General features: G+C 39.6%; 1 protein-coding gene across 11 annotated transcripts in view; it reads right to left on the bottom strand.

Annotated features, from left to right (window-relative positions):
* Positions 1 to 27,914, bottom strand: part of ADGRG2 (adhesion G protein-coupled receptor G2) — a 77,602-nt gene that overhangs the window by 23,872 nt on the left and 25,816 nt on the right. For 6 of the 11 annotated variants that reach the window (XM_053312987.1, XM_053312995.1, XM_053312994.1 and 3 more), the window contains exons 4-17: positions 19,406 to 19,447; positions 16,181 to 16,228; positions 16,048 to 16,080; positions 12,752 to 12,793; positions 11,814 to 11,870; positions 10,374 to 10,444; positions 9,266 to 9,339; positions 7,863 to 7,902; positions 7,722 to 7,756; positions 6,484 to 6,581; positions 4,361 to 4,433; positions 1,832 to 2,337; positions 940 to 1,114; positions 305 to 461 (exon numbers count right to left, since the gene is read on the bottom strand). In XM_053312987.1, coding sequence (XP_053168962.1) covers positions 305 to 461; positions 940 to 1,114; positions 1,832 to 2,337; positions 4,361 to 4,433; positions 6,484 to 6,581; positions 7,722 to 7,756; positions 7,863 to 7,902; positions 9,266 to 9,339; positions 10,374 to 10,444; positions 11,814 to 11,870; positions 12,752 to 12,793; positions 16,048 to 16,080; positions 16,181 to 16,228; positions 19,406 to 19,447 — 1,451 coding nt within the window. The remainder of the gene's footprint in view (positions 1 to 304; positions 462 to 939; positions 1,115 to 1,831; positions 2,338 to 4,360; positions 4,434 to 6,483; positions 6,582 to 7,721; positions 7,757 to 7,862; positions 7,903 to 9,265; positions 9,340 to 10,373; positions 10,445 to 11,813; positions 11,871 to 12,751; positions 12,794 to 16,047; positions 16,081 to 16,180; positions 16,229 to 19,405; positions 19,448 to 27,914) is intronic. The other 5 variants (XM_053312988.1, XM_053312991.1, XM_053312992.1 and 2 more) reach the window with 5 other exon arrangements.

Here is a 27,914-nt window from a genome sequence, read left to right as displayed (position 1 = left end):
CCAAGTCAGATCATCAAGCTCAATATTGTCTACACTGACTGCAGTGGCTCTGCAGATTTCAGATGAGGTTCTTTCCCAGTCATATCTGAAGATGCCAGGCATTGAACCTAACCTTCTGCAGGCAAAGCAGATGCCACAGATTACAGCAATAATGGAAATACAGTCTTCAAACCATCTCAGCAAATGTTTCAATCAAAATTTCTGTCACCCAAAAATATGTCCACGAGGCTTGGTAACAAGCTCAAGCCACATGGTCAAATTACCATTTTTTAAGTTTAGTGAAAGAAACAAATAACAGGTTTACCTGAAGGTCTGAGGAAGCTTCAACAGCAAATGAAACTTTGCTGAAGAAGCTGCTGTTCACTTTCAAGACTGCCAGAGCCAAGGAAGGAGAAGTCATATTAATGGATTCTGTTGAGAAGTTCACTTTTAAGCCAATTGCATCCACTATTTTTATTATTCTATTGAGGCAAAAAAAAAAAAAAGGAAGATTACATTGTTCTATATCTTCTGTTTAAAAACAGTATAAGCATTTCATGAAATATAGTTTTACTTGTATTATTTTAAAATGCAGGACAATTCCAAAACTCTGATAAAAAGGCACCAAGATACATGAGAAGAAACAGACTCATGTTCAGTTAAGTACAAATTAATATAATTTATTTATGTGATTTTATCTACTCCATCTCAGAAGGCTCATGTGAATATCAACAGTTAAACCCTACAATCAAATCTTTTAATTTTTTTTAAGGTTCCTAAAAGAACCTTCTGCACATACAGTACATGGCAACAAAATGTTGGTCTCTACTGAGCTCTTACATGTACAGACAAAATATATATAATTTATGGTTTCTTCTGTATCAAACAAATCATGTAAAACAGATAAAACCCTGTAAGAAAGAGAAGCAGAAATGATAATCAAATTATGAAGAGATGCACCTTTTAGACATAGGAGAAATCTGTGGCTCAGGAATATTTAGGAGTTGACTAACTCTGTTCACCATCTCTCTTGCCAGAGCTGGTGCTATATTTTCTGCAGACAATTCCTCCTCCAATTTAGAAACTATTTTCTCAACATCTGAGGCATTAAAAGTATTGGTGATGGGTGGAAGTTCTGCAAGAGAACAGTGGTGGGGTGGGTGGAGAATCAATATGTTATCTGAACATAATGTGTATTCCAGCTATTATACACAGTAATGTATATACCAAGAGGATTAAGGCACAGAAAAAGAAATATGAAGCATTATATATAAAGTAGCTGATTTTGCTTTTTCATTTTCACAGTTGTTTCATCAAACAATTCAACAAATAATCATTCCTTCTACCATGTTGCAGAACAATAGAGAACAATGCAAGCTCAGAATGTAACATGTATTGTTTTTTTTAAAAAAAACACAACCCTGTGCAGAAGTGTCTCAGGCTCTCCTTTTACTTATGGCAGATTATTGAATTCCTTCCATTAGCTCCCACTAAGACCCAATTCACACATTCAGTTTTTGATATAATAAACACTTTGCAATACAAATATATGGATGTTGCTTTTCATTTGTCTCTATTTGGGCAAAGCACCATTCCATGCTGTTTGGTTTATTTTCACTATGCCACTGAAAAGCCTCAATTTTTAAGATATGTGTTAATGTGGAGAAAGTAGCCAGAACTGTCTGAAGAGCTATTTGACATATAAACAACTTGCCATGGGAAACAAGTTCCATGAGACTGAATTTCCAGTGCTATGTACCATACTGCAAACTGCAGGGACAAATCAGGCTCATCTTCAAATAACAACTTTTTATACATTTAAAGTCAGATTTAAAGTCAGTGGTGCCTTTACCTGAACTTCCAATGTCATCAGTGGTGGAATGCATATCAGAAGAAGTGTTCATGTTGGATGCAGGGGAAGGCATAGCAGAGGACACTGCTGCTGTAGATTTGGCAAATGATGTAGGGCGAGATACTGCAGTGATGGATTCAGAGGAATCCATCACTACAGAAGAAGCAGTAGTAGGTTTGGTAGATGACACCGTAGTAAGGACTCTGTTAGTTGTAGCAGAAGAAACAATGGCATTGTTAGATCCTGTAGGAGGTGCAACAGGAAGTATGACTGTGTTTTGTTCAGTGGAAGGAAAAAATTGAGTTGTAATTTGACCACCCAGTATGGAAGGATAATCTGTTGTTTTAGGCTCAGTCTGAGGAGGAGGAGGAGAAACCGTGGTAGATTCAGGGGAAGGACTGCCATGTTGAGTTATAACAGTAGAAGTCATCATGGAAGGAGCAACAGGTGAAACCGGTAGGCCAGATGTACTAGGGCCAGCACAGGCAACTGGTTCATGCACACCACTAGAGGTAAAACACAGATAAAGTTATACAGGTGTTGGGATTGGTTTAGTAGCAACTTTCATCAGAATACGAAACAAAAAGCTTCCTAAGAAGAAGTGAGTAGCATCATGATTAAGGCCCACTGAAAGTAATGGGACTTTAGTCTCATTGATTTCAAATGGTGCATGCATACTCATGACTAACTAGTATTGATAATACCCATTATTATTATTATTGTATGCATATGATTAAAATCACATAAGATCAGATTTGCTATTTGTAATACAATATTCTTCTTTTTTTGTCATGCCTCCAATGGTTCCAAATACATTATTTACTAGACACAATCATTAGGACTGTGCATTGAATCAAGCTGATAATCAGAACCAATTCAGTGCAGGCCCTGTTGGATAATTTTTCACCAGATCCAATAACAAAAGTGTCTGATAGGGCCCAGTCCAATCAGATCTAATTTTAAAAAGGGTGCCCGAGGCACCCTGGATTGACAATATTGGATGAGTAGGGGGGTGAAAGCAACCTCGCCCCCAGCAACAGGGGGTAGGTTCCCCTTCTTTGTTCTAATGCAAGAAAGTTGCTGCTTTGTGGATAATAGCAATGGCATTTTAAATAGCTGTTTTTCTTTCCCAGCTGCCAATCCATACTACCCTTGAGAAGGAAGAAATGTCATGACATTGTATCCTTTCCCCAGTGCATTACTGGTAAAAAGTGACTTCGCCTTAAGACTACAGAAGGCAGCCTCACCCCTCCCTCTAGGTAATGCAATGGGGAAGGGCACAATATCAGGTTGCTTCCTTCCTCAGGAGGTATAGGCTGGCTGCCAGGGAAGAAAAGCAGTGATTTAAAACGCCACTGTTACTGCCCACAGAGCAGCAGCTTTCTTGCATTAGAAGGAGACACCATGCTGCTGCCAGCTGTGTGTCTCCGCCATCGCAATATATTGATCCAACAACACACCCTACACTATCAGATTGATTCTATGACAGCTTTTCCATGCAATTTGATGCACTTGATTGGGAAAGGATCTGATCCGATCCCAATCATTTTGGCAGTGCACAACCTTAAAAGTCATTTATAATTCATATGTGTCAAGGGATTTGGACTTCTACACTAAAAATATATGCAAAATATATAATATTCAGTTTAAGCATATTTGCAACCATTTAGAAGACAATCTTTCCTAGCACAGGCACAGTGCCCATGGGCAAAATAAATTAAATAACTATCATTACAATTATATTTCTCAACATTGTAAAATTCTGATTTACACTATCACATGATTTGGAGATTTCTATATTCCCAGCATTTACTACATCAGCAAAACATCTTGCTCATTCATTTTATGGGAAACTCTTAGATACATACAAAACGGCTTTATACCAAGTCAGACCATTGGTCCATCTAGCACTTGTGCAATAAGACATAATGAAAAGGATGTCCATGTAATTCTGCTCCTAAAGGATTTTTCCCAGTTCATGACACCCTAATCACAAAATAGGACTAGACTAACCTATCAGACTACAGATGGGCAGCAATGTCACACTGATAATTGTACAGATTTCAGGTTTTGTGTACCAGCACAAATTTCTAGAGAAGTTGTGAGGTGTTGGTAATAAATTAATTGATGGTATATAAAGAGAAGAGGAGGAATTTTAACTAAATATGGTGTACATTTATGGATAATGTAAAAACGTAATACAAATAGTAACTTTATGAGCACGATTCAGCTAAAATTAAGTATATTTAAATCCTATTGGTTTCAGTAGGAACGACATAATCCAAAATATAGAAAGTAGATCAGATTTATTGATTTTATTTGGCAATGTACAGTCCAATAGACAACAATTGTTCTCAAAACAGATTCTGTCTATTGTCAAGACGGGTTGTATCTCTCCCTATTTCCCATTTCAGCACCCTCGTGCAGTGCCATCCAATATGCCGAACTGGGCTAAGGCTAATTATTTCCTGCTTCAAATATGATCCAAATTTCCCAAATTAAGCAGGATTATTATTATGTCAAACTTACCACTGCAGCAATTGCAGCTCTTTAGCAGTAGAGGGACAAGAGTTAGGATGCAAAGTTGAACAGCAGCACAGCTCTATAATTAACAACAAAAATAGTAAAAACACATATTTTAATTTGTAGCTACACAGCCATCATATCAACTCCACAAAAATCACATCATATACATAATTTTAGGTAAGACTTGTTCGCAGTGACAGCATATGTGGGGGCTAGGAATGGAATGCACTATTTTGCTGTTGGACAAGTGCGCACCTGTGCACGTAACTAAAGGAGGGATAGGCCAGGATTGCATGGTAATGGAGAGTGTCCACTATTACCTAGTTCAAGATAACAACATCATTGTCCTTTGCTGGGTGCTGCCAACCATTCCCTGGCAACATACTGCAGTATCTGTACTATGCAGTCCAAGGCAACTTTCCTTCTTTCACAGTTGCTTAGCACTGCCTGCCAGTAGGAACATGGGGTTATTCATCCCTCCCTATCAGTGACAGTAGCCAAGCAGTCTCCCCATATTCCAAATGCACTATTTGTGTTGGACTCTTCAGATCAAAGACCATCATAAAACAAGTTAAACTAAGTATTGGCATAGAGTAAAAGCCAATAGGCAGCAGATAAACAAATTATTTTTAAAAGTGCCAAGCAAATAAGACAGTATTTTATATTTTGACTAACACATAGCTTAAAGGTGACAAAACAACTAGCATGCAAGCCCTAAGAATTCTGAGTTTGGAGTTCTCAGACACATAATCTCACTCTTCTTAGTAAAACTGGAACTAGAAATTTCTGGTTTTATTTTGAATTTTCAGCCACAAACAAGACATATACCCTTGGTTACAACATATTAGCCAACATCTGGACTAGAACTGCACTTGAGTGCCCAACTTCCACTGCACTGTTGCCTGAACGGGGGAAGGAGCAGTTTTTGCTTATCTCCCCTTTCCTCTGAAGCCCACTGTGCATCACCAAAATATGTCCCTGAGCACCATACTACTCTCAGGGACATATTTTGGTGAAACACAGTGGGCTTCAGAAGCAGGGATGACTCCAAGGAGTAACAAGGAGTTACGGGAACTCCTCAAAAAATATTTTCCACTCTCCATTTCATTGTCTCATCTACCAGACTGTGACTTTACAACAAAGTGCCAAACAGTACAGTCACAGGTAGCAGCAGCTGGTGTAGGCGCCACCGGTAGCGATCCCAACAGTCCTGTATTATGTGGGATGTCCTGTATCTGAGGCAAAAATCTCTTGTCCCATATGGGAAGCTGTTTTTCTTATATTACTGGCAGAGCCTGGGGCTATTTCTCATCCCTCAGTGCATTTGCATTGAGCCCTTTGAAGTCTGGGTGAAGTCCATAGTATAATGTGAAAGAAACAACAAAGTTCACAAAAGAAGCCCCAATTGTTCTGCAAACTTGCAGGAGCAATTACCTGGTTTTATTTACACCTTGCAAGTGGATAATCATTTACTTGTCACACACTGGCTCGGAATCACAGTATCCAACCTCCTCCCTTCCTCTGATCCTGTTCAAAGGCTGTGGAAGTGACCTCAGAAGTGCTTGTGAGGGGGTTAATTGTCACCCTATTCTTCTACGAGCTATCAGGGAGAGGGGTAACCCATTAGTTTCATTCCTGGCCAGGGACTGTTCTGGGTGGGACCATGTGTGCAGGGCATCAGCTGGCCTGGTACTAACCTCTCTTCCCACCCCAGTCTTTCCTGCCAGATGATCTTAGACAGGAAGAGAAAACTAGCTTGGAGAGCAATCGAGAAAGTTTGGTCTAATTTTAAAAAACCCAGTATTTTCTAAGAAGAATCTGGATAATGTTCTCAATAAGTTAAAAAAGCCAAGCAAGCTTCATTAATAAGGTGAATAAACTAACAACATTAAAACTTATAAGTATTTAATGTATAGCATTAAATCAATAATATTGCCCCTCAATAATATTGTTTGCTACCCTTTTGCTCCCCCAAACTAGTTGTTCTCAATTCACCACTGCTTTAGAAAGAGGAGTAGATTGGCAAAAATTGCCCCTCCCACCACTCAAAAAATAGTGCAGCAGTGCTAGCCCAGATGTCAATCATTGTTTCTAGAATAAGAGGTAACATATTCAAGACAACTTACCAATTGGGCTAAGTTCTGCTTTTGCTTGTAAATTTGCCAATATCTGTCTTATATTCATTTTTTTCTCCAGCTTTATTATGAAACTGCAATCTGTTGCACTAGAATGTGAAATAAAGTAAACTCTGCTATATTGAATAACCTATATATGATTTATTAAAAAATAGTGGCACTGAACAATTGGTTAAATCACCTTATCAACCCACACAATATAGGCTTGCTCACACAACCCAAAACAGGGTTGGAGGAGCACCCAGCCAAGATAGAAGAGCTGTGCGTGCTCCCAGTCTGCTGTTGTGTGATCTGAAAAAGCAAGGTGGGCAGATGGGAGATGGAAGCTGAGAGTTGGGTAGGACAGGCGTGCCCTACCCAGATTCTTTCCAGCATTTTACCAAAGGTAGACCAAAAGCTGTCCTACCCAGCTCCCACACAATCACTCTCCCCTCCTCCTACTTTCCTTTTTGAGTTCACACTACCATGGATTGGGAGATATTATCTGTTTTGCTTTATCTATTAGGTAGGCACAGAGCAAAATCTTTATTGTTATTTACATTTATCCAGCAGCATTGAACAAAAACAAAACAAAACCATGCTTGCACAACACTCTCAGACATTCCCATGTATGGAAATTCCATGTATCCATTAATTTATGTTGAGATTTCAGTTGGTATGGCAGTCTCCCTTTTGCAGCAAGAGATCCCCAGTAAAGACTCACAGGCTTTGCAGCTTCTTCCCTCTTTCTTTACCTCACTGCAGGCAGTACATTCAATGAAGAGTGAGCCGCCAAGGTCAGTTGGCACCCTCTTCAGGTAGGCAATGCAGGCCCTACTCACCCACCCCTAAAGCTGGCACAGCTCAGTGCTCACACGTATCATTATTGAAAGTGGCTCTATTATCTAGGTAGACAGTTCTAAATTCATTTTAGAGATGACACTTCAGATTTCTATTAAAGCATTGTTGTGGAGTCCACCCTTCTCTTGTGTCATCTAGTAAGGCACAAACTTCAGAATAGCATGCATACAATAATAATTGATGATCTTCTGGCTGCTGTTCTATAGCCCTTTGGTTTAAACTGACCAGTGAGATGGAAGGGAAATGTCCACCACTTCACTGCCTGTGAGTTCCTTAATCTGAAATTGAAGAAACTTTTAATACTCTGCAGCCAATCAGAGAATCAGTGGGAATGTAAACATATACTTAAATATATTTAGCATATTTAAAATATATTTAAAATAACAAACCTTTCATTTTCTGCACGACACTGCATAATGGATGACTATAAGACAAATAAAATCACTCAGTCATCAAAATGTGTATTCCATCATCCAAAATGAGGCTTATTGTGCACAAATAAGTAGTTATAGTAATAAACTATAGCTTACCTCACTTAAATTCTGAAGTGTTTTGTTGAAATCTGAAATGCTAAAAGAAAAGTTTTCAATAGCTAGGTCAGAAATTCGGTCACTGCTTTTTATTCCCCCGAGCCAGCTGATGATGATGCTTAGGTGCTTGCCCCAGTGTCAAAGTTCCCTTTACAATATCCATACCTACCAACATGTCCCTATTTTCCTATTCAGGTGATATATTATAGTGTTTTTGAGCTCACTGGAGTTGCAGAGGCCAGCACAACCCTGTAACAGTATCATCTAATAATAAGATGGAAACAGTGGAGTATTGCCATTCAAGGAAAAAGATACAGCTAAACAACTCTGTTGCTTTGCCATGTATAAGCTGCTGCACTCTCTACAGGGGTGCAAATGGTTGTTTGCACACCCGTGTAACTAAAGCAGATCCTTAAAACCGGACTAGAAAAACAGAAGTACATACTAGCATATTGAAAGCAATTTCCACTGGTTGACATCCAGACTAATGCTGCACTAGTGCAACAAACAACTCGCATATGCAAAAAGCCCATGTAGCTGAGTGCATGCTCAAACTTACTCAATCTCTTGCTCTCTCAATCTGTCTGTACAAGCAGGGCTGGTGCCAGACTATTTTGTGCCCTAGGCAAACACATTGACACTCTATACTCTGTGCCTCTCCGAGGTCTACACTCTGTGTGCCCCTCTGAGGTCTGCACCCTAGGCGGCTGCCTAGTTGGCCTAATCACAGGCTGCGCAAGCACAGCTAAAACACAAATTTACCATTGTGCCAGTAAAACACAAATCTGGAATGCAAGCTCCTGATTTAGCAGAACTGTCTAAAGCAACATCCTGCTTTCACTAGGATATGCAACTTGCACTGTGCAGAATTAGTCTGGATGTCAGCCACTGTATTGATATCAGATATATTGCAAGAACTGGAAAGCAGTAAAGTAGTCCATTACATGTACATCTTTACCACGACTCAATGAAAATTAAGACTAATCATTTATCATACAAGCAAATAATTTAGCAATTCATTTTATAATGTTATTCTATAACACAGAATATTAAAATATCACTCTGCTTGTCTGATCTATGTGATAAAGATGAATCCAGTGAGTTTTTATATAATGTGGTTAGCAGCAGAAAGAAAATATGGAAATCTGTGATAAACTACTCTGATGAGGACTTCATTATAAGCATAACTTTCAAGTGGCTGAATTCAGCTTAAGTTGAAAATATAATGATGTGAATTGGACCTATAGAAAAAGCTGGGATATTGCAAAGAGCTGAATTGATGCAGTATTTATCTTTCTTTCTCATGAACACACCAAAACACAACATGATTCAAAAAGAAACTCAGCGGGCATTCAAAAATTGTGTGAGGGATAAAGATCTAGTAATAAATCACAAATACTTACTCAAATTCCTCAGTCTCCAGTATGATCGGAGGAACTGTTAATTGGTACTGACTGGTGTTATCTCCAGGAAAATGCTAAAGGAAATAAATAATTTTGTTACTAATCTACATTTTTTGCAGTGTAATCCGGGATGCACACAAACCAGTTTGGTGCTTCCTTTAGGAAACGCCGAACTTACTTGGGTGCCCACAGCCAAACCAGTTCGGTGGGGCGGGGAACAGTTCCCTTAAGGAGCAAGTAAGTGGGTACTTAACTGCTCTGCTGCCGTCCCACCACTTTTCTTGGTGCAGCGCCCGTTCTAGCAAAGGCTGTGGCAGCAGTGGCACTGTTTCCTGTGCATGGAGTCAGCACGAGCATGGAGTTGGCATGCACATGGCTACCGCACACACAGACTTCAGGGAACAGCACTGCAGCTGCCGTGGTCTGTGCTAGAGCAAGTGCTGTGCCCAGAAATGCATTGGGGCAGGTAAGGACCTGCTTCTTAAGGGAACTGCTCCCTGCCCCACCCATGCATGCATGAACTGTTCATGCACATCCCTAAGTGTAATACTGTGCATGTTTACTAAGAAGTAAGTTATGATGTGTACAGTGGTGGCTTACTTCCAGGTAAGTGTGCATACTAGGACTGCAGTCTGAATATATGGCCAGCATTCCATTGAAAAGTATGTAACTATATACACATAAAATGTACTGTAGATCTGGCACTTTTCATAGTGACAAAATGTGAAAAACTATCAATGAAGTACTGCAAATTATATTATAACATGCAGAGGGGATTAATGTGATAGGCAAGCATTTCCTCCAGCAGATTGGAGAAACAAGAGATAGTCAATTTTCCTTCACACTCACTGCCTAGTTGATACTTCTTTAACATCAACCATTATGCCTTCAATCGCATAAACATTTATTCTAGGTTAAAAATCCTTGTGACTCCTTCCTGATATAAGCATAATTTCCAGGAAGTATTGAATCAAGAGAAGAGACCCATTAGATGCCTTTAGCCACACCTCTATAATTTTTCAACACCATAGCTCTGACAAAGTCTAATTAGCATATTAAACTAACATTTGGCCACAAAATAATAATTTGTCACAATAAAAAGTCTTACTAATTTGAGATTATATGAATCTTTTGAGCTGTTTTTGCTGGTCTGAAATTTCATAGTGCCCGTGTAGAAGACTGAAAAAGAAATACAATGAAATAACTAAAAAGTCACATCATTTTGAATTGTTTGTTTTAGAAGGATCCTGACAATAGAGAAGCAAATATTTCCTCTGTCTATACCCTAGAGCAGAAGCAACGTCTGAGGATGAATAGTTCTCAAATATTCTATACAGTCTTAAAGATGCTCTAGAGATTGTGGCTGATATCCTGCCTAATGAAGCACAAATGTTACATTTACATTTGAAGTCTCTAAAAGGGCCAACAGAAGGGAAGATCAATACCACAAAGAGTTAACAAGATCAGAGGTACTCTTATCCCTGGACTTCCGGGTGGACATCCAGGTTCTCCCAACCCCCTGGGGTCCCCCAAATTCTCTTTAGTCTACCGGGCAGCCAAGCGTGACTGTGACCTGCACTGGGTGGCCGAGCATGACCTCTGCTTCAGAGACAGAGGGGTAAGTGGGGAAAGAAATATGTGGGATTGGAGTATGTTAAGTTGCGTGTTGAAATGTTTCTGCTAATGAATATTTGCATAAATATACCTGTTTTATATTCTTACATTCTTGTGAACTGTGTTTTTTTGTGCCTTCAAGAACCCATGTGTTAAAAATACTGCGTGTGTGTGTCTGTGTCTGTGTCTCAGAGAGAGAGAGAGAGAGAGAATATGATGCTTAACTTGCAGCTGGACAGCTGGTGTGTGTGTGTGTGTGTGTGCACATGCAAGCTAAGCATCATCTCCCCTACAAAGGCCTTTAGGACCAGGCTCCAAAATTACCTAGGTGCACCTCTGAATATTCCTCAATTTAAAACAAAAACAGAAAGAGATGATCCAGCAGATCTATTCTTCACATTTGTGCAAATATATACAAGAATTAGAATAAAATAATATGTGAATTAAAATAAGCAGTGAACTGTTAGCTTCCCATTAACATAACATTAATACTAGAGGAAACCAAATTAAATAAATTCACACACAGGTAGATCACAGCACTTCCTCACAGTAGTAGAAAACAAGAACTGGTATGACAGCAAATGTGAATGAGTAAAATCATGGAATTTTAAAAGAATTAGTATAATATTAACTATTTGTTTTCCATGACTATTGCTTTTGTTTTCCATAAATGATTTTCTTAGGAGGATACCACAGACACTAATTGATACACAACTTTACAATTGTTAAACTATTTCCTTAACACACATTAAAATGTGATTCTCATATCCATATATCAACATTTATCAGAGATCTGTGCATTTTAGATTAAATATTACATAGAAGTATATATAATTTTCTATACTCCATTCCCACATATGTCAGAGAAATAGGATTTCAGCTCAAAATCATTCTTACACACTAAAATGAGAAGTAAGGGTAAAAAATCACTAACCTGTGTCTTTACAGAGGGCTGATAAGTTACACACATGATTGTATTGAACTTTCATTCCTGGGGGGGGGGGAGTGGAAGTAAAACAGTTATTTTTTATTTTTAACAGATATTATTTTAAAATAATATTTCTTCATTTCTCCTACCTTTTTCAAATTAAGCTTTCAGTATGGAATAAAAATATAAGATGCATTTCTGTCTTTGACAATTGAGTGAGGGCCTCAATTGAAATGCATCAAAATTGGTGGAATAAATGCATTAATTTCAGGAAGCCATTAGGAGATCTACACAAAGGAATGAAGCCATCCATACAAAAACCATTGGTAGCAAAAGGAAGCATGGTGAAATGCCACTGAAGCCAGAAAGATAGAAGTCACAAACTTATACAGTCACCCCTCACCAACCACAAGGGGTTCTGTTCCAGGAACACCTCACAGTTGGTGAGCCACTGAAATCAATGGCAAACAGGGTTAGGGGAATCACAGCTACGAAAGGACTGCAAAATAAAGAGGAACCCCTGAAAATCATCCCCTGTCCCCCCCAATATCAAAACACACACACCCCTTGCCAAAAAAATCTCACCAAACTGCAGATACTCGGGTTGCAGTTGGCTGCCACAATTTCCCAGTCACAGATACTCAAAACCACGACTGGGAAACCCACAGTTGGCGAGGGATTACTGTAGCTATACAGTACAATACAAACTGGAAAGAAAGGAAATGAATGACTACTCTTTTCAATTCCTCTTAGCATAGTATAGAGAGCAGAAGAGGGGCCATTAATCATTTCCGCAGGGGCGGAACTGTAATAGTATATAAAGGTTCCGAGAATCCCAATTGAACTGCCTCCAATGGCAATGTAGAAGCCTGAACTAATATTGCAGATAGATAAAAACATATAGCACTTCACAATATGAGTTCCAGAGTGATCAAATAACATACCAGCTGTTGGTGAGAAATTAAGTTCAGTCACATTAGCCGTTTCTAAAAGGGGGAAAATTATAAACACTGATTGTGATTTATATTATCTACGTTTCTATATTCAACAGTGCAGTAATTTCTTTTTGTTAGTAGACCTTTCATATTCACTGGCTACTAATGTGCTCGACATAATTTGATTTCAATTATTTTAAAGACTGCCTCTTGGTTAGGTTGTGACCACTGACTTTACTGTTAAACAGAGACTCATGAAAAATAGAACAGAGGCTTGTTACAAATAGAGGTGCATTTGTTGTAAGCTAAGTATATATTTTAAGATTCATGAGCCAGTGTAAGTGGGTAATAAATACCTGTCAGTTGTACCCCCTCAAATTTGCTTCTGTGCACAATACATTCAAAATTAAAAGGCCAGTAACAAATTTCATTTTATAAATCTGTGGTATAGCCACATTTGAAATATGGGCCAGAGTGTGGGTGCAGCAATGGTGCTATGAGAAAAATTTTGTCGATCTCTCCTTCCTTCTGAAACAGACTGTAGTTCCCAAAAATATGTTCCTGAGGCTTGTGCAGCCCTCAGGAACATATTTCTGGAAGTCACCACTGCACCAGCACTTTGTTAGTCTGGATGTCAGCCACTGTGTCGAGGTCTGGTCATGTCATGTCAAGAAGGCCATCATAGAGTTTGAAAGTTTGCAAAATAGGGACAACAAAGAAAAGGATGGAGCACCTTCCATGAGATGAAAGGAGAAAATGTTTAGGGGCTTTTTAGTCTAGAAAAAAGATTGCGGACTAGAAAAACATGACAGAGTTTAACCTAATTATGATTAGTATACATTTTTCTCCTCATACTAGAACTCAAGGTCACTCAATGAAACAGACTGAAAATAGATTGAAAACAAAATAAATTATGTCTTCTGACAATATAGGAACAATAGACAATATTGTCTTCTGACAATAGGGAGCCAGCATGATGTAGTGGTTAGAGTGCTGGACTAGGACCAGGGAGACACGAGTTCAAATCCCCACTCAGCCATGATACTAGCGGGGTGACTCTGGGCTCGTCACTTCTCTCTCAGCCTAACCTACTTCACAGGGTTGTTGTGAGGAGAAACTCAAGTATGTAGTACACTGCTGTGGGCTCCTTGGAGGAAGAGCGGGATATAAATGTAAAAATAAAATAATAAATAAATAAATATTATATGCATAATTTGTGGAACTTGCTGCCATGAAATATAGTGTGAGGTTAAAGCATAGACAGCTTTAAAAGCTGGTTAATGGAGGATAGCTCTCTCAATGAGTATTAGTCAAGATAGCTAAATCTGAGCTAAATTTTAGCCAAGATAGCTTAAATCTGAGAGGCAGTATGCCTTGAACAGCATTGTGCATTGCTTCTGCGCTTCCCAAACAAATCTGGCTGACTGCTAGTGTAAACAGGATTCTGAGCTAAAGGCGACTCTTGGTCTGACCCATCAGGGTTCTTGTTATGTATGCAGCAGATTCCAAACAGAATAGAATTCAAAATAGTGCAGGGAATTAACTGAAATCGTATCATGCTCATTTTGCCTGAGAGAACCACCGGATTCTTCATATTCTCCATGTTTAGCCCAGACATTAGCCTAGGTGTCATTGTTGACATGCACACCCCTGCCCAGGTTTTGAGAAGTGGGGCATACTTAGTGGTAAATCAGTGGTAAGTCAGATGTTTTTGATTCAACAAACCCCAGGTTGAGTTTTAATAGTTAAAAGGTACTCAGTCACACAGCTGGGAAAGAACAGACTGGGAGGGGAAAGGACTGCGTTTACTAGAGAAGATAGTACTAGAGCTAAATGGACCAATAATTTGACAATAGAAGGCAGATTCATAGCAGCACTTAATCAAATTGAACATCTGCCTGAAAAAGTAATTTGAACTGCAAATAATAAAATTAGCTCAAACATAAAATGAAACATTAGTTCAAAATGCCCATTAGAGAACAGGGGAAGAACAGTAGCCCAGTGGAGAACCTTCTTTGCAGTAGAAAGTCCCAGGTAGACCTGGGAAAGACTTCTCTGAAACCCTGGAGAGCTGCTGGTAGTCAGTGTAGACCAGGGGTTCCCAACGTGTGATACTCCAGATGTTGCTGAACTACAATTTCCATTAACCCATGCAAAAAAAAATGTAGCTGGGGATGGTGGGAGATGTAGTTCAGCAACATCTGGAGTACCACAGGCTAGGACTCTGGTGTAGACAATACTGAGTTTGATGGACCAACAGTCCAAGTATAAGGCAGCTTCCTATGTTACAGATGGAATGCAAATTATAAAATGAAGATCAAACACTAGGCTATACTTAGAAGTATTGGCTGACATGATCTGCAGGAGTTCAGATGATGGAAGGAAAGCTGAAGATTCACAAGAAGCCTTCAGCGCAGGCCACAAGAAATCTTCAGCACATATGTTCCTGACAGTTGCACAACCCCAGTGGAAAGGGCTTCTGAAAGGAGGGGTGAGATATGAAAGTCACTCCGCCCTCCACCTCTGGTCTGCTGCACAAAGAAGTCTTCAATGCAGGGACATTGAAGGCTTCTTGCAATTCTGCAGCGCTCCCTCCATTACCAGAGATCTGTGGATCATGTCAGCCAATGATTCAAACCAAAAATAAAGGAACTGGATACATAATGCAAACACCACATCAGACTGCAAAACAGAAAAAAATGATTAAAAGTTTAAGTAGAACTGATATAATAGCACAGAACAACAATGAACTCTGACCTCCATCCTGGGGGGTGGGGGTGGGAACTGAAAATAAGACCCTGGTGCACGATGCAAATGATAATTATATGTATAATACAGCAAAAGAAACCAAACAAATCACCAAACTGCTTTTCAGATAGAGCTGAGAAAGCAAATAAAACAAGATGCTCTCCTGTAGTGGCTTTTAAAAACAGAAAAGAATTGCTGGGCTACAGTTACAAACATTTGCTTGCAATATGAAATCTGGCAATAAATGGTAGGGTTAAATCGAGAGGTACTTTTTAATGAAGCTGTGAAAATGCACCCCTTCTTGGCAATGAGAAGTTTAAAAAAGGCCCCCAAGTGTCCTGTTCTGTATATCCCAATGTTTCTGCTCTGTGCAGGCTCTCCCTCTGCATACACTCCACCTGTCCTAATTACAGACATTTTACTAGATGTATATAAAATAACTATTTTAATACAACTGTACTCAAGTTACACTCTTTTCTTAATCTAAACAGAAATAAGCAAATTCTACATCAAGATTTTGAATACTAAAGCAAATTCTCTGTGCAAGTAATTCTCACCTGCAGAACTGAAAGATTCAATGGAAGATGAATCTAAAAAACCAAAAGCACAAACATCATACAAATGAAAAAAAGAAAGAGGAAAGTAACAAAATGCACCTACACTAAATGGAAAATATGAATGAAATCTTGCCTGTCGCACTGTTAGGATAGGTGACAAAAGTGACAATGGAGGAATCTGCTGTAAATAAAGAAACTATTTTTAATGCAAATTAAAAGAAAAGACCGAGAAGCATAAGATTTTCAAAATAGTCCATCTTCCATCTGTAAACCTAGGAGTGACTAGATTTTCTTAAGTACTGTATCAAAGTACAACCATGGCTTTGGGAATAACTTTTGCCTCCTAAGCATATGCATGCTGCAAGCTGAAAATGTTGCCCTCTGCAGCCAATGTCCAAAAAACTGTAAAACTAGTTTTGTGAACCCAAGGCAGGTGTATGTTGGTTTTTCTCCAGAAAGCTATCCCATCCTCACCAGCATGTTGAATTGTTTTTGAAATTATGGGAAATGTTTGTGATTAGGGATGTGCTCAAAAGAGATTTTGCATTGTTTAAAGCTCAAAACACAAATGCCAACGGCCGAAACCTTTAGTCAGAAGCAGCAGTTGATCCAGCTGTTTTGATGATAAAAACCAGAAACATTCCGAATGTTTTAGCCACATGGAACAATGGGGAAACTCAGAACACCACATTCAGCGGTGTGGGGACAATGGAGCGGGGGGCAGGGGGATGAGCATTCCTCAGCCACAATGGTCTGGGGGATCCGCCAAGGCATCCCCATGCCCAGAGCACGGCAGAGAGGAGGGGAAAACCAAGGAGAGCAGCGCTGCAGCTGCACATGACCTTCTGAACAGCAATGAACAGGGAAAGCGTTGGGATGATGGAAGAACAGGTAATGTCCTGCTTACCTGCTTTTTAAAAGGAACCAACCCCCACCCTGCCGAAACAGTTTGAATGCCAGGACCTAAGCTAGTTTGGTTCTTCCCAAAGTAGGCACCGAACCGGTTCGGGCACAGAACTACTAGGAACATCCTGTTTAGAGTCAAAACATTTGATGTTGAAACATTATGCACATCCCTATTTATGATATAGCAGTTTGTGATATGGCACATAGATCTGCTTTTCAGACAAAAAGTCCATAATTTCTTTCTTTTTTTTGGTCCATAATTCTATTAGGCTGTTACAAGCCCCTTTGGGGATTGCTTGTCTAAGGTTGCCAACTCCCCTCCCCCCCCATTATTTTGCACAATGTCAAGCTATTACATAGTTTTTTGTTGCCCAAACTAAAAAGAGGCCACAATGAGATAGAATATTCAACAACAGAGAGTCTCGTGCCATTTTTAGCCTACTTTCCAGGAGACTTATGAGATCACCCGACATTCTGTGTGTGTGTCCGTCCATGTGTCCCCCACCACCACCACCTTCAACGTTGCAATGCCTGGACCAATATGAAACAAATTGGGTACAGTTGTAGGGACGCATAGGGATACCTCAATGGCATAGTTTGTGATGACGTCATCCACCTTGATCCAAGATGGCAGATCCAAGATGGCATAAACGTTTGAGAGGCAAGTGGGCTAACTTGTGAACCGCCTAACTGATCTGAACCAAATTTGATACAGCTATAGGGACACATAGGGATGCTGTAATGGTGTGATGTGTGATGATGACCAATATAGTGGTCACGTGAATGTCTGAGGTGCAAGCTGGCTAATTTGTGGACTGTCTAACCCATTTGAACCAAACTGGGTACAGTTGGAGTGACACACAGGGACACCTCAGTGGTGTAGTTTGTGATGATATCATCCACACCAATTCAAGATGGCAGAACCATAAACTTTTGAGAGCAAGTGAAGTAACTTGTGGACAGTCTAACTGATTTGAACCAAATTTGCTACAGCTGTATGGACACATAGGGATGCCCCAATGGTGTAGTTTGTAATTATGTCATCCGCCCCGATCCAAGAAGGTGGACATGTGAACATTTGAGGAGCAAGAGATCTAACTTGTGGACCTCCATTTGAGCCAAATTTAGTCCAGTTGTAGAGACAGTGAAAGGATAGTAGGCTGATTAGTTATTACTAGAACAACTTGTTCTTTTTCATCTCACTCTGATATGCAGAGCTGCCCAGTTAGATATTCTTGTTGATCCTTGATCAAAAGCTTCAATTGCTCCCAAACTTTAATACATTGCAGGTAATATAGATACCCTGTGTTCTCTCAAATGTCTCGATAAATATACATTTATATATCAGGTTGGGAAAATAATATTGTTTCTAACTGGTACCTAAAGGCTAACAAAGCAGGAGCTAGCCAAGTGTCCCTGGGGATCGTCAATTGGGCCATAACAACAAAAAGAGCGCTCTCTCCAGGCATAGGCACCTAACCTAAAAGGCAAGGATGCCTGGAACAGGGCGTCTGACAAAGCTAGCAGGCTCATATGTGAACAGGCGAGAACTGCCAATGCTCCAGGAACTGGCATCAGTCTCTAAGTAACAATCAAAAGCAAGAACTGAAGATTTTAATAGCTCGACATTGTGCAAATAGTGGAGGGGGGAGGGGATCTCCAGGAATACCTTCCGTCAGAGTTGGCAACCCCAGACATTACAAGCAATCAGATACTCTGATCCCAAGATGTGTATGGATCCTTATAGGTTCCTGCACAGTGCTGAATGCACAGAATGTTTTAAGGGCATCATAATTCAGGACTGGCATATTTTTTTCATTTCCAGAGTAATGTCTGGAAAACAAATAATTTGATTGAAAATAAGTTGTTTGGGGACTTTTAACCCATATTCAATGAATGAGAGATGGAAGAGGATTGTTATTCATTTTTACTGAAGCTAATTATTCTCACAGGTCAATACCCAGACTAATAAAGTGCATGAGCAGCAAATTCTGAGCATGCACTAGGGGAGAGGGGCGACTTTTGTCAAAAAAAAACCCCAAAAAACCCACCCACCCCACTTTCCTCTGTAGCATAATCCCTGACAGTTGCCCCATATTTTCAGGAGTCACTGTCAACTACAAGGATGGGGATACTGATGAAAATAACCCCTCTTCCATAGTGCATGTTGCTTGTTCATTAGTGTGGGATGTTGGTTTTCCAGACCCAGTGCCCTTCCTTTTCTAACATATATATAGTTGATGAATTATTTCAATTACCAGTTATCAAGAAAGATGTGAAACATCAGTACTCACAGATTATATGTTAAAATGGACAGATATACTTTACAACAATTAGTACACCAGAAATAGTTGGGTATTTGTTTTTCATTTACATAATGGATTATGTTTATTTTATGAATCTATCAATGGTCTTTTATTGACGTAAACACAGAAATAAGCAACGTTCTTACCAAGTGTAGTTCCTGAAGCTTTCCCCCATCTTGCAAGGTTGGCTGTAGGGTGAACAATGTTAACAGATTTGTTAAGCTGAATGGGGGAAAGATGTTTTCAAACGACAGTTTTCCTCATTGTCTAACCATGATTGTAGTTTGCATTCTCCACCAGAAGAGGGCAACACTGAACTATATAAAAAAAGACTGCACTGCAACAAAAATCCTGCAAAACCTTTTACTGCAAAAACAGAACATTTGTTATGAAAAACAGACCAGTTTGAGGTATGGAATACTTTATAACTTATTCATGCAATTGAGGCTATAATTGGGCAATGTTTGAAGAAATGCAGAAAGGTTGCCAATAAGTGGCTCATACTTTAAATTAGAAAGCAAACATCCTTCCACAACTATTCTTCCACATGCAGAAATGAATAAAATGAATCTATATTTTGATTCATTATGAATTATGAATCTATACATCTATATTTTGTTTCCTTTAATTGCTTCCTTTGCCTAGTCTAGAGTAAAAATAGCAGTACCTGCTGATCTAAGGCTATATTTGAAAAGCAAAATCCACTCTGCCAAAGGACAAAACATAGCAGGTAGATCTCACACCATACCACTCACTGTCTCTGGGGCTCCCCAACCCTAAAATCTAGCCTTGGGGTGTGTGTGTGTGCTGGGAACAGCAGGATGGAGGAACAGGCAGGAAAGCTCCATTACACAAATGGAGCAGCACTGCTCACAATCCAAGCCACTGATTATTTTACATAAACAGCTTTGATATTGCATTAGAGGTGTTCAATTTAAATGCATATTGGCTGGCTATTACACAGATATAAGGTCACTTAAGCAACAAGGCAGAATAACTTCATGGAAATGGGAACATAAGAGTATTGAACAAAACGTTCTTGTGAAAATGTACAGGGAAGGACCATTGCCATAGCAGCACCAGATCTTTACCCTGTTATAGTCATTATAGGACTTAATTCCAGCCTAACCACCAAGTAGTATTTCAGCACATTGAAAACAGAATTGTATGGTGCTGGAGGATAGGGGGTAGGAATTCTTAATATGCTGATGACGGGACAGAAGTGCACTCTCTGGTTATCAAGATGTCAGGGCTTAAAGTCTCTGCCTGGCATTAAGTGGATGGGATCTAGCCTTTATTCTGCATAGAAATGTGAATCATCCACTGGTATCTCCTGTATTTCTACTAGGTAAAAAAATTCTTTATCTATGTACATATAAACCCAACAGCTCAGGATACCACTTCATACATTTGTATGATGCTCTAGCTCACAAAACTTGTGCCACAATAAATGTAAAGTAATCTTTAAAGACACCAGGACTCTTGGTTTTTGTTGCTATAAAAGAGTAAGGTGGCCACCCTGGGATTTTCCAACTGTGAATAAAAAATGTTTTATTCATTTTATTATAAAATCAGTTTGTTTATTTGTTCAAGAAGTTTCAAAGCTGCCCTTCAGGAAAATTATCAAGGTGACATACAATAAAATAATAATAATATAATAAAATGTGTACACCCCCAGTTAAAACAAGATATAGAATAAAAGAGAGAGAGAGCATAGTAAAAACTCAGCAGAGCAGATAAAGTGACTGTTAAATCCAGCTTACTGGTGTGCCATGACTGAAAAGACCCTCTTCCCCATTCACTAGTCACTAATTTCAGACCACGGGGGGACCTTGACAACAAATAGTGTCAGCCAAGCTCCAAGGACCAACAGTGTCCTGACAAGCTTGTGAGGTAGAAGACAGTCCTTGAGTGACTCACACCATTCAGGATTGTAGATGTAAGCACCAGCATGGATAACAATGGCACAGGTATTCTGTCCAGAATGGGTCATAGCTGGTACACCATACTAAGCCAACAGAAGGCACTGCAGGCCAAAGAAGCCACTTGGTCCTGCAGTGGCAATGTTTGATCCATCAGCTCCCACAAGCTAAGAACTGGATCCTTCAGGGGAGTGTGCCCTGTCCAAAATTGGTTGAACCCTAGCTCTCTGGTCAGATGAACCACTGACCAACAGCACTTCAGTCTGTTGGACTGAGCTTCAGTTTATTGGCCCTCACTCACACCATTATCGATTCGAACGAAATGCATGACAGCATCTAACATGGCGTCTTACTGGTTCTAAGCACTCACAGAACTTCTGCTGTACAAAATAGCTTAGCTACCATGAAGCCATCATGCAACAAGGATGTGCTCAAAAGGAATATGTTGCGAAAAGCTGTACTCTATCAAAAGGAAACCACAAACTAGGGCACATTGCTTATTCATGTTTTTCCTAATCCCTATATTGAAAAGGAAATCATATGCTCAAATGGCTAAGCTTTCAATCTTCCGCTTTCATACTTTTTGTCTATCAGCCCACCAGACCAGCGTATTGTAATTCTTTAATGTACACCAGTACACACAGGACCTGCTCGGCCAGTTACTCCTAGAACAGAATATACGATATTGTCAGAGACAAAGCCAAGCAATGATTGCTACCTTCTGGTTTACAAACATTCCTTATAGCAAAAGTATATCATGGCAGAAAATAATACTTTGGGGATTATACGTACAATGACATTTCTCTTTCAATATGTAAGACTGAATCCTTTTTATTTATTTATTTAACACACTTCTATTCCACCCAAAACTTACATCTCTGGGGGATTTATAAAAGAATTTAAAAAGAAATCTCTGGGCAGTTTTCATATCTCAGAATCCAAGTTATCCAAATCTCTGTTGTTTTTGTCAGTTTACAAAAAAATAAAACACAGCAAGTAAACTCAGGTGGAACTACACACCTGATAGATTTCCAAACCTGATAGATTTCCTTCATCTACCCAACAAACAGAAGTTCTGTTGGTAAATGGTTCTTTTGACCAGTTAGTCACTTTTAGATTCTGAAACTGTGGGAAAGGACCTGCCTTTTAAAATTCTCATTTTACATTGTCCAGTAATTTCAGGCACTTTATAAATAGCCTATGAGGAAGATGATAAATTTAAAAAGCAGAAGCAGTCAAAGAAATACCAGTCATTACTGAGAGTCTTGTGACACCCTACAGACCAACACATTTATTGTAGCGCTGACTTTTGTGGTGTAGAACTCAAGTGATAAAGCAAGTTCTAGTCCCCAAACCTTACAGAAGTCTATGCCTCAATAATCTATTTGTCTACAAAAGACTACGAGCATCTTTTGTTGTTTTTCACTGCAAGAGACTAATTCGTTACCAGACATTACTGAAATCCATTTGAAATAGCCACCATCTCTTTTATGCTTGACAGGTGCATCTATTTGCAGATTGTCTTTTGTAGCCAGACAAAAAGCCTCAAATAAAAAAATTTCAAGAACAAGCTCCAAAATCTGGCAAATATTTTCTTAGGTGTACATTGCAGACAAGGGAACACTCAAGTCACATTTATTGTTTTGCCATGTTTGAGCAAACTTAAAAGCCCAGACCAGATTTTTCCCCATGGTTAGAGACATAAAAGTCTTGAAACACAATCTGAGTTAATATCAACAGGCTACTTCTTTCAGGCTCTTAAAACACCTTAAAAATATTATAGGTCTGATATAGTTGTATTTTTTCAGAGAAGAGTTAGATAAATGATGATTTTATAGCAAGCATTGAGGCTGTTCAGATGTGCAGCCCAATGCAGGCTAGGGAAACACAGCCTGGTTAGGTGCGTGGGAGAACCACGGAGATTGGACCCGATCCCAGCAGGGCAGTGCCACCTAGCTCAGCTTTTCAGCCCAGCCACAAACTGAGATTAAGGGAGCGAGTGCTCCCTCAACCTAGGCTTGCTGCTCATGTGTGAGCCAGGCCACTTCCAGCCCAGCCACACACAGAGATGGGAGCCTAGAGCTCCCGTTTCCTGGAAAAATCCCCCAATGCACTGTCATTGGCTATTTCTCTGTGTAAACTGCTTTGGAAACTTTTGTTGAAAAGCAGTATATAAATATTTGTTTCTTTGGCGTGTGGTGCATTGTGGGATTCCCAGAGGCCAAGATGTGTCATCACAGCATCTGGAGCTCCGGCATGCAGCATGGATCATCTCGGAGCGTGGTCCGTGCTCCCAGAAACAACCAGCACTCATCTGGGGGAAGGGCAAGTACAACCAGTCTCCTCCCCCCATCCGCCCACAGCCCCATCTGTCCGGTCATGTTAATGGCCTCATTATATTGATCTTCAGACAACTACTTAAGGATGATTGTTTGTGTGATAATTTTGTCCTTATGTGATGCTCGTTGACAATGCATTCACAGAACAGCTTGTAAGAACTGGGCACTCCATGGATCCAGCCACCACTTCTCAGGAATGAACAGGAATACCTTTTTATTCCTAAACATCCATTTTGTACAGGAATACCTTCTGATTTTAAAAATACTACATTTACTCACTGTACTTGAAGGCCAACTAATGTACTGTTTATTCATGGAACACTGAGCAGAAAGTAAAAGGAACTGGGAACAAAAGCCTAAAGGAACATCTTGCACCAGTCTATAAGGTCCTATTACACCCATAATGGTCAGATTGCTTCAGTTCTAACAGCAGCTGAAAGTATAATGCTGCTGTAATTATGGAAATCACTAATGATAGCTGACAAAACTATACATGTATCAGCTATTGAGAAATATTGTATCAGATACTGAATAATCCCAATACTGCAGATTCAACACTTTTATGGTACCGAGGTCCAGCCTTCACAGAGGGTCAGTTAAGATAATAAAACAAACTATAGTTTGTTTGGTCATGAACATAACCTGATTTCCAAGCTGTCTCTCTTCTCCATTTACCTCTTCAGCTCCTGCAGGAAGCTGAGATGTTTCCATCCTGGTTTGTTTAAACCGCAGCTTCATGGCTTGTCTGAAGCTGTGAGCTGCGATTTAATTATTATTGTTTACATACAGGATTTGAAACAAGATGCCAGTTTCAAATCTAGATTGGTAAACCATAGTTAAACCACAGCTTACGGCTTCAGATGGACTGTGCAGCTGTGGTTTGAACAAGGCAGGATCCCCCTGAAGCACAAGCTGAGGAGGTATTTGGGGGGGGGAGGGAGGAGCATGCAGGCTCAGCAGCAGTTTGTGTTGCTTTCATGACAGAGCAGGAGTCTGAGCTGGCCTAGAAGTTCCATTACTTGCTTAGATTGCTACTAACTTGCAGAAGTAAAACCACAATAAACATTTTGTTACTTCAGTAAAAACAACAACACCAAACCTACAACAACCAAGAGCCATCTGTCAACCACTATCAGACGATCATCTAAGAGAGTAAACCTGACCAGGAGACTTATCAAGCAAACACAGCCCACAAATCATGACTTGAAGCCCACAGGATGTCCATAAATTTCTCAGTCTGCTGCTGCCTGAAACGGCAAGGAAGGGCAAAGGCTGGGATGGAGGTTGCCAGGCTCACTGGAAGCCACAATAAATGTCTGCTGGACTGTATTCAGTGCTGTGCTTTGCACACTGTATGGTTACAGTGGATGGTTAGTTTAGTGGATTCAGTGAAATATCCCATATTTTTAGAATGAAAGTCCCACAAATGCAGTTTTCAAATTCTCTGCTCAACAATTTGCTATAATACAGAATGAAGCCAATGACTGTAAATTCCAGTCATGGACAGAAAATGGCAGTTTTGTGCTAATTACCTTAGCATCTGTTGCAAGGCTGAATTTCCTGCTGTTAAAATCTGGTTTATCTTGTGCCTATCACCTAGGCATCCAAGCACATATCCTGTTGAATGCTAAAAATCAATATCTGCTTTAATGAGATTATTTTGTTAACAAAGACATCCCACAGACCTTCCAAGAAAAGATACATTTTCCATGGTTACCAATGCAACCAAATCCTATAAATTCTAAAGGACTTCTGTATTTTATCAAGGACAACTCAGCAAAGGATTAGCACTTTTTTGGGATCCCACCCTTTAAAGGCACAGTGAATACAAAATGAGAACTGTCTTCCCGATTCTTAACAAGTCTCTTTATAGGAAAATAGTACAAAAAGTTCTGCGTCAGTTCCAAGCAGAAATTTCCACCACAAAAGAAAGATCTGAAAAGCAACATTAAACTGCCATCCGGGTTCAAATGTGTGGCAAATCATGAAGATTTGCTACTCACTGCAGTTAGAAACAGTATTTTAAACGAAAGCCTGGTAAAATAACAATTGCCATGATGGGACCTGGCCCCTCACTTAGGATCAAAATAGTATTCATTGGGAAAGCTTACAGTTTCACATATTCACCAGGAAAGAGCTCTAAAAATCACAGTTAATGTATCACAGTTAATAGCACTAGAGTAGCAACCTCTTTCCCAGACTGAGTTTTGTGGTTGTATGGCAGCCAGAAATTAAACAGGTGCCACTTTTCCCTATTGCAAATGGAAGACTACAAGAATCTGGCTTGTGTAATCTGTTGGACAGCAGTCTCTTTCCTTTACTGGCTGTTGGTGAATATAGTTAGAGACAGTTCTCTGCCTATATGCTTGGATACTACTGCCCAGTTATTTCCTGCAGACAGTAGAGTGAATATTCAACCGTTTCCTTTCTCTTCTCTGAAGCGTTGAGGTAGTCATGTAGCAACTTAGATAACACCTATGTAGTGGCTCTCAGCTTTTATGTCTGTACTTAGTGGCAGGCGCATGAGTTTCATCTCTCTCAAGTGATGGAACAGCACTCAGAGGATTAATATGATGCAGGGTGAAAGAGTCATTTGGCTACAAATGTACAAGAACTGATGGCTGGATGCCTGTTCTTGTGTTAATGTGGGACTGGAAAAAGATTAAATATGACATTTATCTTGTGCAGGGTGCCAAATTACCATTTTATCAGACAGAATTTCATCATTTCTGCAGAACAGAAAGGTGCAGTTCTATCCTTAAATTTCAGTGGAAGGAATTCTAACAATCTGAAAGAGGCGTTACAGGAAATGTTATAAGTAGTATTTTATAACTGGCAAGTGCATAAAAACAAACAACTAAAGTTACTAAACCACCACATCCAAGTTTAAACTTATAGAGGGGAAAATGTAGCTCACTTATTAGACATACCAGGACATTTATCAAAAATGATAAACTGCATCAGTCTATCTGTCAGCTCATTTTTCAGTTCAACATATTGACACACATGTTGTTTAGCAATAGGAGGATGGAAGAAGGGCGGCACCCTTGCAAAGAGGCTTGGGAACAGCTATGTTGTATGCCTGTTCTGCAGCCCAACATGCAGGGAGGGCAGAAAGCAATTTTCACTTTTCTCCCCTCCCTGAAAAAACCCTCAGGGACATATTTCTGGAAGAGAAGAGAAGAAACATGCAGGCCCCATGTCTGCATGGAGAAGGCAGTAGGAAATTATAAAATGGCCTGCAGAAATAACATGGGGGGCTGCCTTTAATTCTCAGTGACAAATTAATAAGATGTGTATCACATGGTTTGTGGATTGCCTGCCTGACTTATGTGAATTTGCTTTACTAAAATGATTCCTTGTCCACAGACATCTTCTTCCTTCATGCTCTTTGTTTGTATCTTACTAATCTTGTATTTGTTAGAACTATAAATGGACTTTTAATTCGATTTCTGGTAGAATACAATGGCAAAAACAGTGGATATGCATAATAGCTCAAATACGCTAGTATTTCTATGGCAAAGTTTTAAAATTGAAACTTGTATGCATGCCAGACTGCACCATGGCTTTGTTGTGGGGATGCAAACTGTTGCTGTTAGAACAGCTTCTGAACCGGATGTCAATTGTAAAGCATTTAATGAAAATCTGTTAAATTGAAATACGGCTACATGAACAAAGACAAGTAGCATGACCTCCTGTGAGCCATCTTAGGGCCATGTGCTCTGCATCAGTAAACTAGATTAGTCAGCAGTGAAAACTAAAGAGTCAAGCCAGAACATGAAATCTTGTAGTGAAATAGCCCACTTAGGATTATTTCAATTTTATTTGAAGGAACACACAACTCTTTTGGGAACAAATCTCCCCTTACATTCAGGGATTTGATCTGGATTGCTTTAAGTTTCCTTTCAGTAATTCTACAACCCTGCCAGAGTTAACGTGTGCATGATCTCCACAGCCCTATGCAGGACATCTGGAAACTACATTAAGTCTACCATAAACACCGCATAACCTTTCAAAATTAGCTGTTGCAAGGGCCCCAACTGAAATTAGGATCATGGTGTAGGAGACCCATGGCTGGGGCAAAACATCAGTCCCCTTCATCTCACTGCAGTCCTGATCTGGATCTCTCTTATGGCTGCTATTTTTGAAAGAAAAATTAAGTATGTCAGCACTTAATGACTAGGATTACTTTTACTGTGATGGTAGAGATATTAATTAGGATTAAAATTCAAGCACATGTAGATCTGTCAAAAAATCATAGAAATTCAAAGAACAATGACTGAGGTAAACACAAGCAGACTGTTATACATCAGTTTTCCAGCTCTACTTAATCACTGGCAGAAAAGCTGTGATGGCACAAAAGCTTAGCAGTCAAAGCTGCTAGCGATCTAGAT

The sequence above is a fragment of the Hemicordylus capensis genome, chromosome 3 (assembly GCF_027244095.1).
Source record: "Hemicordylus capensis ecotype Gifberg chromosome 3, rHemCap1.1.pri, whole genome shotgun sequence".
In the NCBI taxonomy this organism is placed as follows: Eukaryota; Metazoa; Chordata; class Lepidosauria; order Squamata; family Cordylidae; genus Hemicordylus; species Hemicordylus capensis.
The sequence above is the reverse complement of the archived record's forward strand: the minus strand, read 5'-3'. Positions and strand labels throughout refer to the sequence as shown.